This window comes from Aedes albopictus, chromosome 3 (assembly GCF_035046485.1).
Source record: "Aedes albopictus strain Foshan chromosome 3, AalbF5, whole genome shotgun sequence".
In the NCBI taxonomy this organism is placed as follows: Eukaryota; Metazoa; Arthropoda; class Insecta; order Diptera; family Culicidae; genus Aedes; species Aedes albopictus.
The window spans coordinates 355,065,923-355,085,333 of record NC_085138.1 but is presented as its reverse complement, the minus strand read 5'-3'; the positions used below and the strand labels follow the sequence as shown (position 1 = coordinate 355,085,333).

Here is a 19,411-nt window from a genome sequence, read left to right as displayed (position 1 = left end):
TTTCAGAGGAAATAACCAATATTTACATTTAATAAATTTTCATCCTAGGATGAAATCGGAAACAGACCTAGGAATTTCTGTAGCACGCACTGTTTTTTGTAAAAAAGGGTTTTTTTTTCACAAAATTTTATATTTTCATGAAAAATAAAATATTGTCTTTTTATTTTTATTTTTTTTATCTGCTGAATTCTTATTACACCTTATAGTTTCTGCAACACGTACAGATTTTGAGAAAATAGAATTATGTTTATAACATCATATATGGTCACATCTTAGCGTGGGTCATCGGAACCGTTTTTTTTTTCAAATCAAAGTTTTTTTGGTTCCATTTCGGGTCCTGAGTATCTCGTTCATCTAATCCCATCCGAAGGAGGTTTGGATTGTGAAAAGAGGATAACCATGTGCGATTGTGGAATCGAGTTCAGTTCTAGGCCTGCTGGCGACGGAGATAGTCGAGTGACTCCGTAGCTTGAAGGAATAGAAGCGCCCGTCTAACGAATTGGGAGTCGTGAGTTCGAGTTTTCCTGGTGTACTTGGATTTCTTTTCATAATTCAAATCTCAATTTGTTCATCGAGCACATGTTTCTGTAGTGCACATGGATGTCAAAGCATCTTCAAAAGTATCATTTCCACATGGCTTGATCAGCCTAAGCAAAAAGCAATAAGTTGACTTTTGGAATATGTTGAAAAACATTTGGTTTAACGTGAGTTTCGACGGAAATTTTTTGATTAGTTTAACTGGCTTTATCAGTCCGGGGTAAATGCAGAACGACTAATTCAGTATTGCCTGACGTTTCGGCCTTGTGTATTTGGCCTTTTTCAAGGGTAAACTAAAATAGAATATACACGGAGAAACTCAAGTACATAAATTTGAGATTTTTAAACTCACTTTTGAGTTCTTGTTTGTCTCCTCTCTCATCCACTTTCTTTGTTGTTGTCAGAGAGCGAAGAGCAAACCAACTTTGACAGTTCGGTGCGGGAAGCCAAAATTGAGTAAACAGCATTGAACTCAAATTTTAGTATTTTGAACTAGCAGTTGGGTGAAAAAAACTTAGCCGGTAGGTACTTTGCCGCACGGGATCAAATGTAAAAAACCCACTTCAACATCGCTTCCACGAACTCAAATATGGGTTCCCGAACGCAACCCCGAAGTTAGGTGAAATAAACTCATATTTGGGTACTTTGTTTTCTCCGTGTACAATTTTGGCGTTACTACAAAAATAACATAAAACAGAAACCATAACATAAAACTACACCTACACTGTCTGTTGTTCTTCGTTACCATCGTTAAGGGTTACAATGGGTCAGAAGGGCGAGATTGGGTCTAAACATTATCTGAAATATCTCACCAAATATTGCGAATATCGAAGCAAATTTTTTATGGTGTCATCCCCGTAGTTACCAGTAGTTCCCAAGCAGTGTTGGTAAAATCACACTCAAAGCACACTCATGAACCGCTCCTGCGTGAGCAAACTCGCGTGCGATTCAGAATCATTTTCTCACGCGCGAGATTTTCATGCAAAATCTCGCTCTCACGAGTCAAGCGCCGAAATCTCGTTCGCTTGTAAAACGAATACAAATCAATTTGAACGACATCCAATGTTGTTGTACGATAGGTTTGCTTTTGTTCTATCATATAATCCTATAAACATCGATGTAAGTAATAAGAATACCAAGAAATAAAGCAATGAGTGAAATCGCGAGTCAACTCATGCATGATTTTTTCGGCGGTGAGTTTGGCGAGTCAAGAATCGCGCGTGAAACAACTCAAGCATGAGATTTGAGAATTTGAGTTTTTACCAACACTGTTCCCAAGTAACAATTCAAAATCATTAATAAGCATGCTAGTGGGCTTCGTGGCCGTGTGGTTAGCGGCGTCAGTCGTTTAGGCGTATTGTGAGTGCCACAGAGTGAGGGTTCGATTCCCGCTCCAGTCGGAGGAAACTTTTCGTCAAACGAAAAATCCTTCATTGGTCCACTAAGTGTTCCGTGTTGTCCGTTGCCTAATGTTAGTGATTGTTCAGTCTGTGCAACCTCTGGTTGAAGACGGTGTAGTGTCTTTTTTTTAGTTGATTAAATATGCTACAAAGGCACCGACAGTTGTACAAGAGTATATGTTGAACAAAATAGCGAATAAGCGTTTCATGCAGTGAAAACTGCACGTTTGTTAAACATGTTTCTGCTCATTGAATAACCAATGTTACAAAAGTTGAAAGACAGCCCAACTAACAATCGCAAGCCGCAAACCAGCATGCATGCTGAATTGTTGCTTTATAATAGTAATGATTGCTGAACTAAAATTATGCTGTACACATAACTGTACAAATGTTTTTTCAATTGAAAAAGTAGCCAATGTTCAACCTTTCGTATCGGTAACAACAATTATAAATTTAAACACTTTTCAAGCGTTTAGTAATATTTTTGTTCGACTTGCAGTTATTTCTTTACAAAATAGTTTAACAAGACCTTTTTCTGCTTCTTGTCAAGTACATGCAAAAATTAGAACATGTATCTGTACAATGTGTTTTTCACAAGTCAAATAAGCGCTTCCGTTTCATCATACTTCGACTCAGTGTACAGGATGAAAAACACGTGTTTTTTTACTGAACATCAGCTGAATTAACGTGTTCTTCAGTTGTTAACCATAAACAGAACATTATTCACCACTGCTGAATAGGAGTCAAAGTGTAATCATTATACAACCACGGGAAGTTTATGTTTTGATTTGAGCGCGTCAATTCATCATCTCTAGGATGGCGCAGATAGGAAGGCAAGCGGCTGGCAATCGATGGGTCTCGAGTTCGAATCTTGATTTAGGTAAATGTATTTGTAGTTATTATTTCAAAATAGTTGTTCACAACATAAAGTGTCAATCATAAACTCTCGTAGAAATTGAAAAATTTTGCATTTTATTTTTTTTTAAATCATTTTTGCAGTAGCTGAATAACAGCTTTACTATCAGTTTGTAAAATGTTTTAAACAACAAACAGTTCAGTTGGTACACAACACTATGCTTTATTGTTTCTCCAAATTTGTGTGGACAAAACCCGAACAAATGTTGTGCCTGAAAATTATCCAAATGTTATTCAGCACCATGCTGAATTAATTCGTCGTAAAGGTGCTTGTAAAAAGAGTAATTGTTAGTTGGGAGTTGCTTAAGTATTCATATCATCTGTCTAATAGTGCTCTAATAATGATAGAATACAAGCTGTTTCCAACGTATTAGATGCCGTTATTCCACATATGATCATCAATCGTACAAGTAGCTTATTTAAAGTTTAACAACTTTTGCTTGATCATTTTATTCAACCACACTGATGTACCTTAACAACAAGTTGTTATCATGTTTCTTTGATACAAATGTTACACTTTTATTCAAGCAACGTTGATTAGCAGTGGTACTGTATCACATCATTATCGTTGTTCGCCCTGTCTCTATTTTTAAACACGATTGCTGATTAGGAGCCTAAGAAAAGCACCCGCGGCTACAAGCTTGAAGACCAAACAAACTTCTTCTTCTTTTCTTCTTTATGGCTCGACGTCCCCACTGGGACTAGGCCTGCCTCACTTCAACTTATTGTTCTTTGAGCACTTCCACAGTTATTAATTGAAGGGCTTTCTTTGCCTGCCATTGCATGAATTTGTATATTGTGAGGCAAGCACAATGATACACTATGCCCAGGGAGTCGAGAAAATTTTCCCGACTGGAACGGGAATCGAACCCGCCGTCTCTGGATTGGCGATCCATAACCTTAACCACTAGGCTAACTGGAGACCTGAAACAAACTTCTTGCAGCAGCTAAAAATATTCACTTTTAACAAACATTCTGACTCACCTTTTACACTACACGCTCTAACGACAGCAAAATCAGCAACAAAAACACCAGAAAATGCAGCTGAAGTGGATCCTGGACGGCTCCTCTGTTTGGTATTGGTACCCACTTTTTGGCATTGGTCAAACCGGGCTCAGCTTCCTTATGTTCATATTTTATAGCTGCTTGGAGATATACACAAGCGTTACACATTCTTCTCCCGATACAAAACAGAAGCAGTGAAAATAAAGCAAAGCTCACTTGTTTGGGCGTTCAAATAAATCAAAAGATCGAAGAGATACTAATCTCACAACATAACACAGTGAATTACTGACGGACTAGCAAAATAATTAGCATGCATGCCTTATGATTAAACGTTGTGGTTACAATTATTCAAACATTGATCAGATTCAATGATTATGAAGATAATTAGTTGAATAAATTATTTAAGCAATGTTTAAGCAGCATATGTATTCGACTCAGGGATTGAATATTTATATACTCCTTTGAATTTGCCGATTCATGTAATTCGGGTTGAAGCAGAGCGGATGCAGACGAGTGTGAAACCAAAGGTCCAGAGTTCGAGTCTTTCCAATGGAAACTTTCCATTGATGTAATTTGTCCCAAAAAATGTAATAAAATAAAGATGTTGGGGGTACATAATCAGAGAGAGATATTCCAGATTCAATACAAATGCAGAAATGTAGAAATTTTAATCATTTTTGCTATTTTATTGTTACAATGATTTTGAAGAAACGTTCAAGATTCGTTTTTGTAGCAATTGTTAAACCATACACACCTAGAAATTCTGAAATTTCCACGAAACGGAATCACCAAAACACGTAAACGTTTTCAAGACTGAATCACAAATTGGACTCAATTTTACGCGCAACATGTAACCATTTTTTTACCATATTTTAAAAAACGAAATAACTATTTGATTTTGTTTGGGGACACTGGACTGGACACACCTATTATCAACGACCTGGAATGTACAATTACAAAATGATATTCTACGGTTTGTTAAATGATGGCGGGAGAGGCAAGGTGGAGCTTTCGTGTAGTTGGATAAAGTTTTTAGCATTATCATACTTTGGACTTGTTCTAAAACTAATGGGGTATGTACTGTGTACTATTTCTAAGTTGTTCTCTGCGAGAGTTGGCTGTTTTAATTGTGAGCAATATGGCCATCCGTGGTTAGCTGGAGAACAAGCTTAATGAAGTTCATCGCTATGTATATTTTCATGGTTGTTGTTAAAAAAAGGTCAAACACACAAGGCCGAAACGTTGGGCAATAGTCTTTTGGTACCAACTCAAACTCTCAGAACCGAGAAAATCCTATCACATGTTGAGAAATATTCCTTAAAACTTATCAAAGACTGTCTTTTGAGGTTTCTATATTTTTTTTTATTTCTCCATCATTTTCTACTGGAACTCCTTCAGAAGTTTCACCGAAAACTAATTTATGAGTCTCTTCTAAGATTTTTCCAAGCATTCCTGCTTTGACTCATATAAGAGCTTCTTTTTGGATTCTTTTAACAATCGAATGATCTTATAGGTGTAGAATTGGCGGCTAAAACACACATTAACAAAAAACATCCTCAAGAAAATCTTCCATGGATTCCTCCATTTTTTTTCTGGGATTCCACCAGTTTTTCCATTTGGGATTTTTCAAAGATTTCTTTCTTGTATTTTCCAAGAAATTCCAAGAATTTCTTCTAGGATTCCTATCGGAGTTTCTTCTAGGATTTCATCTAGGAATTCATCCAAGACTTTATATTTGGATTCCACCTAGAGCTTCTGCTACATTCCCTCCTGAATCATCTTTGAAATTCCTCCAGGAGTTCTTAGTGAGATTTCGTCAGCAGTTCCTTCTATTCTGGGCATTAATTCCTTCTGAAAACCCTTCAGAAGTTTCTACTGAGGTCCCTGCTGGAATTCCTTCTGGAAATTTTCTAGGAGATCTTTCTTGGAGTCATTCAAAAGTTCATTCAGAAAATCCTCTAAAACTTCCTTGTGAAAATCTTTCAGTAGTTCCTTTCAGGAATATTCCAGGAGGTCTAGAAATCCTACAGAAGTTTCTTGTGACAATTATCCGATTTTTTTTAACCTCCAGCAGTTGTTTCGGGTGGTCATCCTGGGGTACCTACTTGGAACTTTCAGTAGCCCTAATAGGGAGGGCAACCCTAATAGAGCTTCTAGAGGAATCCCCAGTAAGAATTTCTAGCAGGAGTAACATGTATTAAGACGTCTTTATCGGAGATGCAGCATATGATGATGTGGGTAATGAGGGGAGGGGACGCAGTATGCTTATTCTGCGATATAATATCGAAATTGGAGATCCAGGCGAATCCTAAACCTATGTATAGTGCTGGAGATAGATTCCCCTCCTGTTAAGGGTGTAGAGCGGTGTTTTGCGAACTCTGGTTACGTGGATCATCGGTTACTATTATACCCGAGCAGAAGAAAATAACAAGTGAATAACATATCATGGTATTTATCTTAAATACTACCATACCTTGATATGCCCTTCATAAGGTGGTAATAAGAGGCAAAATAACAAAAACGAATTCCAAAACTTTTCATAAATAACACCTAGAAAATAACAAGTCTTGTTATATCAATAATGAATGCATACCTAAAATTTCAAGTGCTGTATTTGTTATTCCAAAGTTATTGAATAACAAACTAAAACATTTCTTGTTATTAAATGTTTCATTTGTTCGATGACTTCATGATGTAATAGCAAATCTTGTTCTTCGATTATTTTCAAGCTAAACCAACAAATACTACATCAATACCAAACTCTGCTCAAATACCTCCAACTGTTATTGTGATGTTCTCAAAACATTTCGTAGAATAACGCAGCAATAACAAATTTAGGTATTAGAGCACATGTTGCTCTTCGCATGGTATTTGTAAGGTATGCCCTTCTGCTCGGGTAGCGCTCCTGCATCGACACGACAATAAGCTTTCCAATACCTCCCAAAACAAATAACACAGAAGTTTCGAAGTTGGACAAAATGTGTGGCCTGTTAACTTCTGTATACATGGAAATGGAGCAAAAGCTTGACCAAAACGTCGGCAATGCTAATAAATTATTCAACGTAATTTGTTGGACTATCAGTCGAAATTTCAAGATAATCTAGTCAGTTTCTCTCATCGCTCGCATGTCATTATATTCATCGTTTCTTGACTTATTTTTGCTACTCCCTCCTACTCTGAGATTACTAGATCCACCGAAAGTAGTCAACCAAACATAAATAAAATAAATTCTTTATGATTTTTTGTTCTCATAATAACTACTATGTTCTTGTACTTGCCAGATATCGATGATGATTTAACGATTTATCCCAACACAATATACGCAAAACATGTCTTCACAGAATTTCACCATTAACCAATCTGTTTCTTCCAGATCTACCTGCTCGCCAAACGGCCCAACTTCTCCTACGTCTGCCAACCGGTGGACTTTTCCCGCAATGCCAGTGGCTACGAGGAACTCTACATCTCCTATGCGTACTTCCTGCTCAAGGTGCTGGACCTGGCCGATACCATGTTCTTCGTGTTGCGCAAAAAGCAATCGCACGTTTCCTTCTTACATGTCTACCACCACGCCATTATGGTTGCTATGACCTATCTGGGGGTGCTTTTCGTTCCAGGTAAGTGGGGGATGTTCTAGTCTAGAGAATTGTGAGGGCAGTGTTGAAACGTGGGGAAATAGTGAATCTCCTGAAAATGTCATACTTTAAACAAAGTTAGAACTAAGGTTTATAATGCTAAAATACGGACACATCAAACAAAAAGTTACACATTTAACTTGCATTTTTCTCCGTAGGCGGTCACATCTACCTGCTCGGGTTGTGGAACACACTGGTCCATGCCGTCATGTACGGCTACTACTATCTGGCCTCGTACGGATCGCCTCTGGCCGCCCGGTTCAAAATGTACATGACCCGCATGCAGCTGGTGCAGTTCATCCACCTGGGCATCCACTTCGGTCGTCCGGCGCTGACCAGGCTGGACTGCGGATTCCCCCAGGTGTGGCACTGGATCGGTTTCGGACAGGCCATCTTCATCCTGGGCATGTTCCTGGACTTTTACATCAAATCGTACGTGAAGAAACCGAAGAAGCAGTGAGAGGCAACATCGAAGGGGGACATATACACAATGGGAAACCGTGCTTGGGTTGTTCGTGTGATATCGAAAAATTTCGGCAATGCACTGTGGTTCCCTGAGGGTGATTCAACGAAGTTGATAAAACGATCGGTTCTGTGAACCGGTCTACGCTATATTACGTAGTACGTGGGGTAAGTCATATTGTGATGTGAGTACTCGCTAGACCTAAGACTGCTTGAAACAACATTTGTGAATCTTCTGTAATAAATCTGTATGATTAGTGAAAAATCATGGGAGGAACTTACTGGAGATGGAATTGAGAATGTTCCGTCCACAGGCCCCTGATTCGGGGGAAATCTCAAATCATTCAAATATGATGCCGGGATGTGCGTTGAAATCCACAACTCAAATACATAGTAGCAATATACCTTTTTAATATCTATTAAACTCCCTAGTGTAGCGTCATTCAACCTTATACGTTATTGACTACGCATAATCTTCTTTACTATAACATATAGGAATGATAAGCACCGCAGGAACCGCAGGAGGAACTCCAAAAACTGAGAATTAACTGAGCCTGCGTAGGATAATTTTTCAAAGATATGTGGGCCCACAGGTTGGTTCCGAGGGACGATAGTTGGATTAGCCATGGAAAAGTAACATTTCACCTGATCCAAGTCCTTTGGGGCGGTGGCTGCTTATGACAGTGCCTACACCGTTTCGGTAAAGGCTGGCACAGCGATTCAGACCTCTTCGAAGATTCTTCAGCTCCCTGCCATGCAAGTCCGATCCGTACCGCCTAATTGAAAAGAGCCGGAATCGATTGGTGCCCGATCAACGAAAGAATGTGCAAGTTGTGGGCCAAGGGTATGATCTTCAACTTTAGCATAATCAACGTGCAGGTGACAGGGATGCATTCTACGCGCACCTCGAACACGAGTGTGCTAGCTGCCCAATAGGCCGTGTCGATTTTTGCAAAATTGCGAATACACAATCCCGAATAGTCACAAATGGTTGCAAATGGACCCAAATGAAGCCCTGCAAAATTTAAAAATTCTAAAAAATCGGTAAGCTAGTCCGCAATCGACTTGAAGTTTTATATGGGAATTTTAATTTCTCAGTATGGGGAAATCCAACTTTTCAAACTTTTGAAGAAAAAGGCACATTAAAGCAACTCTAAAAATCCGCTCCCCCCCTGAAGATTTAGTGCATATATTAGGGAACATTTTGTTAGAAGACAACTTTTTAGTTGCACTTAAGATAAGGGCGTTATTAAATTTCGAAACAATGGACATTTTATTCGCATGATTTCTAACTTCTTTCATTGGCATCACTGCACGTTTTGCGTGTGGAAGAGGGTGGTAACAGCCATCTGCAGCGTCACCACCCGTCGCTGAATGGAGACGCAAGTACCTGATAAAAATGAGATAGTTAGGATTGTAAATATTCTTGCGATATTGCTTTATAAAAACTTGGTATCTTCGGCAAAGTTGTTGGCATGGTCAAGAACTGTCCAGTGATGAACTAAATCATTGGCAAATCCATCGCTGGGCGGCGCTAGTGTGCATACAAACTGCATGCAAATGTATTAACGTATATTCGTGTATCTCAATAACGTGATAATTTAAGTAGGTGGTGTCTTCAACAAATTTGTTGGCTGGGCCACGGGCTATCCAGTGACGAACGCAATACAGTCTAGACTTCTATTACACGGTTAGTTCGGGGGTGCAGTAGGAATCCGTGTTGTAGGAATCCCAGAGCTTATGCGATTTCGCCTAATTGGAGGTGTGAGCGAATATATCAGGATTATTACAAGATAGCACCATACTTTCTTTGGCAAAGTTGTAGTACTAGAATAGATTTACCACATAATGCGAACTAACATCCAATTAGTTGGCAATTTGGCCGATAGAGGCGCTATGTAGAAGTGATTGATTATGTTCACTCGCCAGTAGAAGTACTCTTAAGTTATCGCTTGCGATATCTCAAGATCTACTTGATTTGGAACAATGCTGTATTCGGCAAAGTTGTTCAGTAGGACAAGAACAATCTGGTGGTTAACCAATTAGTTTGTGATTTCGCCGCTAGGTGGTGCTAGTTGTCAAGTAAAGTTTCAAACTTCTCTAGCTCGCGATCCAGAGCAGATGGAAAAGTGTCGTCTTCGGCAAAGTTCTACAGGAAGTCAAGAGCTATTTAGTGAATTAACAATTAGTTTGTGATTTCGCCGCTAGGTGGCGCTAGTTGTCAAGTAAAGTTTCAAACTTCGTTATTTCAGGATCCATAGCAGATAGAAGAGGGTCGTCTATTGCAAAGTTGTCCAGGAAGTCAAGAACAATCTTGTGATTCAACATTAAGTTTGTGATTTCGCCACTAGGTGGCGCTCTTTGTCAAGTAAAATTTCAAACTTCTCTAGCTCGCGACCCAGAGCAGATAGAAGAGGGTCGTCTTCGACAAAGTTGTTCTAGAAGTCAAGAGCTATCTAGTGATTCAACTATTAGTTTGTGATTTCGCCGCAAGGTGGCGCTAGTTGTCAAAAAAGTTTCAAACTTCTCTAGCTCGCGATCCAGAGCAGATAGAAAAGTGTCGTCTTTAGCAAAGTTTTTAGGAATTCAAAACCTCTGTGGTGATTCAACATTTAGCTGATGCTTTCGCCGCTAGGTGGCGCTAGTTTTTAGGTAAAATGTTAAACTTCTCTAGCTCGCGATCCAGAGCAGATAGAAAAGTGTCGTCTTCGGCAAAGTTCTACAAGAAGGCATTTCGCCTCTATGTGGCACTAGTTGAGTAAAGTTTCAAACTTCTTTATTTCGGGATCCATAGCAGATAGAAGAGGGTCGTCTTCGGCAAAGTTCTCCAGGAAGTCAAGAACAATTTTGTGATTCAACATTTAGTTGGTGATTTCGCCGCTAGGTGGCGCTCTTTGTCAAGTAAAATTTCAAACTTCTCTAGCTCGCGATCCAGAGCAGATTGAAGAGGGTCGTCTTCGACAAAGTTCTTCTAGAAGTCAAAGGCTATCTAGTAATTCAACTATATGTTTGTGATTTCGCCGCTAGGTGGCGCTAGTTGTCAAGTAAAGTTTCAAACTTCTCTAGCTCGCGATCCAGAGCAGATAGAAAAGTGTCGTCTTCGGCAAAGTTCTTCAGGAAGTCAAGAGTCATCTTCTGATTAAAAATATAGTTTGTGAATTTGCCGTTAGGTGGCGCTAATTGTCATGTAAAGTTTTAAAACACTATCTCAGGATCTATAGCAGATAGAATAGTCCTGTGTTCGGCAAAGTTCAACATGAAGCCAAGCCATTCTGGTGATAAAACAATAAATTGATGATTTAGCTGCTAGGTGATGCAAGGCTGCTCGGAATCCATAGCAGATAGAAAAGTGTTATCTTTGGCAATTTTCTTCAGAAAGTATAGACTATAGAACAACCTAGTGATTTAACAATTAGTAGGAAGTCCACCGCTACGTGGCGGTAATTGGCAAATAGAATTTTGAACATCTCTATCTTGGATCCAGACCAGGGTTGACAATCGTCGTTCTCTTCACCGACGCGCAAAGAAAAAAAAATCACATTATCACGATAGAACAACATTGGCGACTAGCTTTTTCATTGCCGTTAAGGGGTTCCACGATGAACCCGAGGATGAACCTCAGTGATAAATAGTCGACTACCAACGTTTTTGTCATCATTTTTGTCCCTTTGTAAACGAGCGGCGACCGGCCAAGGAAACGCCACCAGGAAGTAGCATTTATTAGTGTTTCAGCGCGTATGCTATTGTTGCACCGCAATAGTTCTGCTGCTTAATAGTAATCCCAAGTAACACGCTAGTCACATAAGAGCGGAACAAAAACCTGCTGCTGTAACTTTTATGTGACAAGTGCGTTACTTGGGAAGGATTGACAATTCAGAGGTGCGATGTTTGATCCCAGATGCAAACTTTTTTGTACATATATTGAAATTCATATTTGTGTGTTACTGTGCGACAACATAGACTCCGTCCACAGACAAACAGACGTAACACTCTTAAACATGGCTTGGCACGTGCATTTAAGGATCAATTCAAATTTCATTTAATTTTCACTATCTTTCCACCAGAGGCGCTAGTGTTCGATTCTTTTGACGTTTGCCAGTGTACACGTTGCTGAATCATGCAATTGACAGTATCTCGAGCGGTTCTTCGAACAGGTGGCTGTGTGCTCATGGAAAATATACCGGGCAAAAGTTCTTGAAGAATTTTCTCCAAAAGTTTCGACAAAAGATTTCATTTTTCTTAAAAATGCAAACCATTCATGCAACTAATTGTTGAATCACCAGATTGCTCTTGACTTCCTGAAGAACTTTGCCCAAGACGAACCTCTTCTATCTGCTCGAGATCCCAAGATAGAGAAGTTTGAAGCTTTACTTGACAACTAGCGTCACCTAGCGGCGTAATCACCAACTAATTATCAATTCACTAGATAGCTCTTGATTTACTGAAGAACTTTGCCGAAGACGACACTTTTCTATCTGCGCTGGATCGCGAGCTAGAGGCAAAATCACCACCTAACAGCAAAATCACCAACTAAATATTGAATCAACAGATAGCTCTTGACTTCCAAAAGCACTTTGCTGAAGATGAAACTTTTCGATCTGCTTTGGGTCCCGAGATAGCGGAGTTTGAAACATTACATGACAACTAGTGCCACCTAGCGGCGAAATCATTAATTTGTTACATCACAAGATTGTTCGTGACTTTCTGAAGAACTTAGCCGAAGACGACACTTTTCTATCTGCTCTGGATCGCGAGCTAGAGAAGTTTAAAATTTTACTTAAAAACTAGCGTCACCTAGCGGCAAAATCATCAACTGAATGCTGAATCACCATTGAGGTTTTGAATTCCTTAAAACTTTGCCGAAGACGATACTTTTCTATCTGCTCTGAATCGCGAGCTAGAGAAGTTTGAATTTTTACTTGACAACTAACACCACCTGTTGTATATGTATGTAATTGTAGCCTTCACTGTATTTATGTTTGTATACCCGTCATAATAAAGTTTAGTTTATATTGTCCAAGCAAACCGTCTACACGCTTTCTATAAACGATCCGTAGAAACACACAACATGGCGCAGCCGGTCATAAAGTGATGAAAATCAAAAAGTTGCCTGCAAGCCCGGATAAGCACAACCTTCGGATTACGTTTAAACGGAAAAGGCTACCGCCTAGAAGCTATTTGGATAAGTTCGCGGCTGAACAGACTGCACGTTTAGCCACACTGCGACCAATTGGAAGACCCCGTGGATCAGGTTTTTCACAACAGCACATCGGAGAACCTTACAGGATGGATAGCTTCAAGCGACCGGATGCGTTGGAATTATCGGGGAATGTGGCTGAGCATTGGAAAAAGTTCAAGCAGCAGTTGGAGTTTTTCATGATAGCTATTGGCTATGACACAAAACCCGATAAAGTGAAAATAGCTACTCTGCTAAACTTGATTGGTGATGATGCGGTTGATGTGTACAATACGTTCGTTTTTGACGATGAAGCTGCTCGTACATATGCAAAGGTTGTGGAAAAGTTTGATGCCTACTGCAACCCTCGGAACAACGAGATATATTCGCGCTGGAAGTTTTATTCTCGATGCCAAGCAGAAGGAGAACCGTTTGAGCATTTTTTGACCGATCTACGTACGTTGGTGAAAGACTGCAGCACTTTGGAGGAAGACAAAATGGTTCGGGATCGTATTATATTTGGCTGCCATAGCACTGAACTAAGGGATAAGTTGATCACGAAAGACTGCACAATGGACGTTACGTTGAATGCGGCGATAGAAGCGGCGAGGTTAGATGAGGTGAAGAGAAAACAACTGCAGCTCATCAACCGTGGATCATCGAGCACTGTAAGGGTAGAAGCGGTCAACAGAAGTGTGGCGCCGAACAACGTTAGGTTCAACCGAACCATACCAAGTGGAGAACGTGACAACAGAAGCTTAAAGCAATGTGAGTACTGTCTAACAACCCATATGAAAGGCAGGTGTCCCGCATACGGTCAGCAATGCAGAAAATGCCAGAAGATGAACCACTACCAACGAGCATGCCGAAGCAGACCAATACAGAGTCAAGAGGTTCGTGTGGAGAGTTCCTATGGGTCCATGAGAGCGAGAGATTGGGATGAGGCTGCAGATGAGTGTGATGACGTCATCGTTAGTTCAGTAGTGCGGGAGCTACCGTCACTCAATTTGGTAAATATTAAAAAAGAAAGATGGTATGCTAGTATAAATGTAGAGGGGACAGTGTTGAGGTTCAAGCTTGATACTGGATCTGATGTAAATTTTATTCCATGTGATATTTTTGACAAGATGAATTTAAATGTGAAATCTAAGCCTTTGATAACGTTTCGTGCTTATGGAGGTGTAGTTTATAAACCTAAGGCCATCGTAGAATTAAATATATACCATAATGGACAGGAACTAACAGACGAATTCTGGATTACAGATGTAAGCAAACAGCCGATATTAGGACTCACAGCATGCGTTCAGCTAGGGCTCTTGAAGCGATGTACCCCGTGCATTGATTCTGTTCTCTGTGAAAGTACTCATGATCTTGTGGAGAAGCATCGAATGGTTTTCGAAGGAGTTGGTAAATTCAACAAACAGTGTCACCTATCACTAAAACCGGATGCTGTCCCGGTGCAACATCCACCCCGCCGTATCGCGTTAGCATTGAAAGAGAAGTTAAAAACGAAGCTTCAGGAGATGGAGAAATTGCAGATCATCAGTCGAGTGGATATCCCGAAGGGCTGGGTCCATCACGTCACGATTGTCGAGAAACCTAATGGCGAAATTAGAGTATGTCTGGACCCGACAGAGCTAAACGCAGCATTGAGGAGAGATTTCTATCAAATCCCTACCCTGGAGGATCTGGCCGCGGCTTTAAGTGGGGCTGAATACTATACTGTGCTGGACCTTAAGGATGGATTTTACCATCTAGAGCTAGATAATGATTCTAGCGACCTGTGTAGTTTCAGTACTCCATTCGGAATCTTCAAATTTTTGCGATTGCCATTTGGATTGAATGTATCAGCGGAAATGTTTCAAAAATGGAACGAATATTTTTTCGGAGATCTTGAGGGTGTTATTATCTACATCGACGACATATTAATTTATGGACGAACCCGAGAAGAACACGACCGTAGACTGAATGCCGTCCTTCGTCGTGCCGCTGAAATAAACGCAAAGTTCAATCCGAAGAAAATTCAGCTCAGGTTGCGGAAAGTGAAGTATATGGGACATTTGTTTTCGGCGAAAGGAATGGAACCAGATCCAGAGCGTACAAAAGCGATCATTGAGATGGATATGCCGAACAACACGAAAGCATTGCAGCGATTTTTGGGAACAGTGAACTATCTTCGCAGTTTTCTTCCACATTTAGCAGAAGTGACTGCTCCACTAAGGGAATTGCTCAAAAAGGAAACAGAGTTCAAGTGGTTACCAATTCATTCGGATGCGGTCAACAACATCAAAAAACTAATTACGACAACACCAGTCCTTAGTATTTTTGATGAGCGAAAGGAAATTGTGATCCAGTCAGATGCGTCGAAATCGGGCCTCGGAGCGTCTTTGCTACAAAATGGGAAACCGGTTGCATACAGCTCAAGAAGTCTCTCATCTAGTGAGCAAAATTATGCACAGGTGGAGAAAGAATTCTTGGCCATACTTTTTGCATGCAAAAAGTACCACCATTACATTTATGGGAAGGAAGTCAAGGTGCAAACCGACCATAAACCTCTAGTGGCTCTAATGGAGAAACCAGTTTCAAAAATCCATGCATCTAGGTTGCAACGAATTAGGATGAAGCTTTCAAAGTATAATCTCAAATTATGTTATGTTCCTGGCAAGTATATGTACTTAGCAGATTTTCTTTCCAGAGCTTACATCCAATCGGAAGAAAAAACTTCGAGCAGTTTGGACTATGTGGTGCACACTATTAACGTTTCGAGCGACAAATTCAAAGAGTTTCAAGCTGAAACAAATAAAGATCCGGTTCTCTCGAAGTTGTTGCATCTGTACCGAGAAGGTTGGCCGAATGACCGCTCTAAACTTCCTGAGGATCTACGGTACTACTGGCAGTTCAAGGACAAGTTGTATGAAGATGATGGATTGCTGTTTATGGAAGAGAAAATATTCGTTCCCAGCTGTATGAGACGTCAAATGCTACGATTGCTACATGAAACGCATGGCGGGATTTCAAAGACAAAAAAACGAGCTGCAACGATCTTTTTCTGGCCTAGGATGAATCAGGACATTGAAGATACCATTGCAAAGTGCGCTGTTTGTGAACAGTTCCACAGGTCAAATATCAAGGAACCTCTTCTGCCATTCCCTATTCCTGAACGATGTTTCGAACAACTGGGAAGTGATTTCTTCGAGTTCGGAGGAAAAACGTTTTTGCTTTTGGCGGATTTTTTTTCAAAGTGGATACACGTGGTGGAAACTAAAAGCAAATCAGCAAAAGAAGTTTGTGAGACGTTCAAACGTGCATTCTGCATTTACGGCATACCCAAAAGAATAGTGTGTGACAATAACCCTTTCAACTCTGTAGCTGTGAGAACCTTATGTTCAAGTTGGGGATGTGAGATTGTGACGAGTAGTCCCAATTATCCCCAGTCCAACGGATTTAGTGAAAGGTGTGTACAAACTGTAAAAAGAATTATGCGAAAATGTGCTGATGATGGTGTTGAGTTCTATTACGCTTTGTTGGAATACAATAACACCCCAGCAGCTGGCCTTAGCGCATCACCAGCTGAGATCTTGATGGGCAGAAATCTGAGGACAAAGTTGCCAATAGCAGAGAAACGGCTTAAAGGTGTGAAAGATGACATAGTCAAAAAACAGTTAGGAGATAATCAGCGAAAATACAAACAAGATTATGATAAATCAGCGCATCCGAGGTCAGAATTTAAGGAAGGGGATTTAGTTCTCGCACAAGATCAGAAAACCAAGAAATGGGTGAGGGGGGAAATATTAAGGAAATTAGCTGAACCAAGATCGTATGTTGTGAGAACTAATTTAACAAATTATAGAAGAAACTCTAGATTTATTAGAAAGAGAATTACTTGAACGAGGGAGATGTTGTATATGTATGTAATTGTAGCCTTCACTGTATTTATGTTTGTATACCCGTCATAATAAAGTTTAGTTTATATTGTCCAAGCAAACCGTCTACACGCTTTCTATAAACGATCCGTAGAAACACACAACACCACCTAGCGGTGAAATCACCAACTAAATGTTGAATCACCAGATAGGTTTTTACTTCCTGAAAAACTCTGACGAAGACGGCACTTTTCTATCTGATCTGGATCGCGAGCTATAGAAGTTTGAAACTTTACTTGACAACTAGCGTCACCTAGCGGCGAAATTACAAACTAAATGTTTAGTCATTAGATAGCTCATGACTTCCTGAAGAACTTTTCCGAAGACGATACTTTTCGATCTGCTTTGGATCCCGAGATAGCGGAGTTTGAAACTTCACTTGACAACTAGTGCCACCTAGTGGCGAAATCACCAACTAATTGTTGATATCACAAGAATGTTCTTGACTTCCTGAAGAATTTTGCCGTAAACGACCCTCTTCTATCTGCTCTGGATCGCCAGCTAGAGAAGTTCGATACTTTACTTGACAAAGAGCGCCACCTAGCGGCGAAATCACCAACTAACTGTTGAATCACCAGATAGCTCTTGACTTCCAAAAGAACTTTGCCGAAGATGAAACTTTTCGATCTGCTTTGGATCCCGAGATAGCAGAGTTTGAAACTTTACATGACAACTAGTGCCACCTAGCGGCGAAATCACCAACTAATTGTTACATCACAAGGTTGTTCGTGACTTCCTGAAGAACTTAGCCGAAGACGATACTTTTCTATCTGCTCTGGATCCCGAGCTAAATAAGTTTGAAATTTTACTTAACAACTAGTGGCACCTAGCGGCGAAATCATCAACTAAATGTTGAATCACCAGATAGGTTTTTACTTCCTGAAAAACTCTGACGAAGACGGCACTTCTCTATCTGATCTGGATCGCGAGCTAGAGAAGTTTGAAACTTTACTTGACAACTAGCACCACCTAGCGGCGAAATCACAAACTAATTGGTTAACCACCAGATTGTTTTTGACCTACTGAACAACTTTGCCGAAGACAGTATTGTTCCAAATCAAGTAGATCTTGAGATATCGCAAGCGATAACTTAAGAGTACTTCTACTGGCGAGTGAACATAATCAACCACTTCTACATAGCGCCTCTATCGGCCAAATTGCCAACTAATTGGATGTTAGTTCGCATTATGTGGTAAATCTATTCTAGTACTACAACTTTGCCAAAGAAAGTATGGTGCTATCTTGTAATACTCCTGATATATTCGCTCACACCTCCAATTAGGCGAAATCGCATAAGCTCTGGGATTCCTACAACACGGATTCCTACTGCACCCCCGAACTAACCGTGTAATAGAAGTCTAGACTGTATTGCGTTCGTCACTGGATAGCCCGTGGCCCAGCCAACAAATTTGTTGAAGACACCACCTACTTAAATTATCACGTTATTGAGATACACGAATATACGTTAATACATTTGCATGCAGTTTGTATGCACACTAGCGCCGCCCAGCGATGGATTTGCCAATGATTTAGTTCATCACTGGACAGTTCTTGACCATGCCAACAACTTTGCCGAAGATACCAAGTTTTTATAAAGCAATATCGCAAGAATATTTACAATCCTAACTATCTCATTTTTATCAGGTACTTGCGTCTCCATTCAGCGACGGGTGGTGACGCCGCAGATGGCTGTTACCACCCTCTTCCACACGCAAAACGTGCAGTGATGCCAATGAAAGAAGTTAGAAATCATGCGAATAAAATGTCCATTGTTTCGAAATTTAATAACGCCCTTATCTTAAGTGCAACTAAAAAGTTGTCTTCTAACAAAATGTTCCCTAATATATGCACTAAATCTTCAGGGGGGGAGCGGATTTTTAGAGTTGCTTTAATGTGCCTTTTTCTTCAAAAGTTTGAAAAGTTGGATTTCCCCATACTGAGAAATTAAAATTCCCATATAAAACTTCAAGTCGATTGCGGACTAGCTTACCGATTTTTTAGAATTTTTAAATTTTGCAGGGCTTCATTTGGGTCCATTTGCAACCATTTGTGACTATTCGGGATTGTGTATTCGCAATTTTGCAAAAATCGACACGGCCTACTGCCCAAGACATGAAGTCAAGATCATCATAGGAGATCCTAACGCTCAGGTATGCCATGAGAAGAGATTTAGATCGACGATTGGAAAACTTCCTCACACCAGCTGCCGAACGAGAACGGCCTATGAATGATAGATTTCACCGCCTCTAAGAGCATGTGTCCATACGTAGCACCTACTTCACTTATCGCTACACATGGAGATCACCACAGCAGACGGAATCGCAAATCGACCGCGTCCTGATTGACGGACGGCACTTC

The 19,411-nt window shown here is 40.2% G+C and overlaps 1 protein-coding gene and 1 long non-coding RNA gene across 2 annotated transcripts in view; one reads left to right on the top strand and one right to left on the bottom strand.

Moving 5' to 3' along the window:
- The window catches only part of LOC109408824 (elongation of very long chain fatty acids protein 4), a 46,704-nt gene extending 38,485 nt beyond the window's left edge, over nucleotides 1-8,219 (top strand). The window contains exons 3-4 of the mRNA XM_019682204.3: nucleotides 7,231-7,474; nucleotides 7,651-8,219. Coding sequence (XP_019537749.3) covers nucleotides 7,231-7,474; nucleotides 7,651-7,952 — 546 coding nt within the window. The 3' untranslated portion in view covers nucleotides 7,953-8,219. The remainder of the gene's footprint in view (nucleotides 1-7,230; nucleotides 7,475-7,650) is intronic.
- Nucleotides 8,220-12,197: 3,978 nt separating this feature from the next.
- LOC134289459 (uncharacterized) lies at nucleotides 12,198-18,777 on the bottom strand. Its single transcript, XR_009998531.1, has 2 exons — nucleotides 17,164-18,777; nucleotides 12,198-12,890 (listed from the first exon to the last, which is right to left on the bottom strand). It is a non-coding gene; the product is annotated as an uncharacterized LOC134289459 (long non-coding RNA).
- Nucleotides 18,778-19,411: the final 634 nt, after the last annotated feature.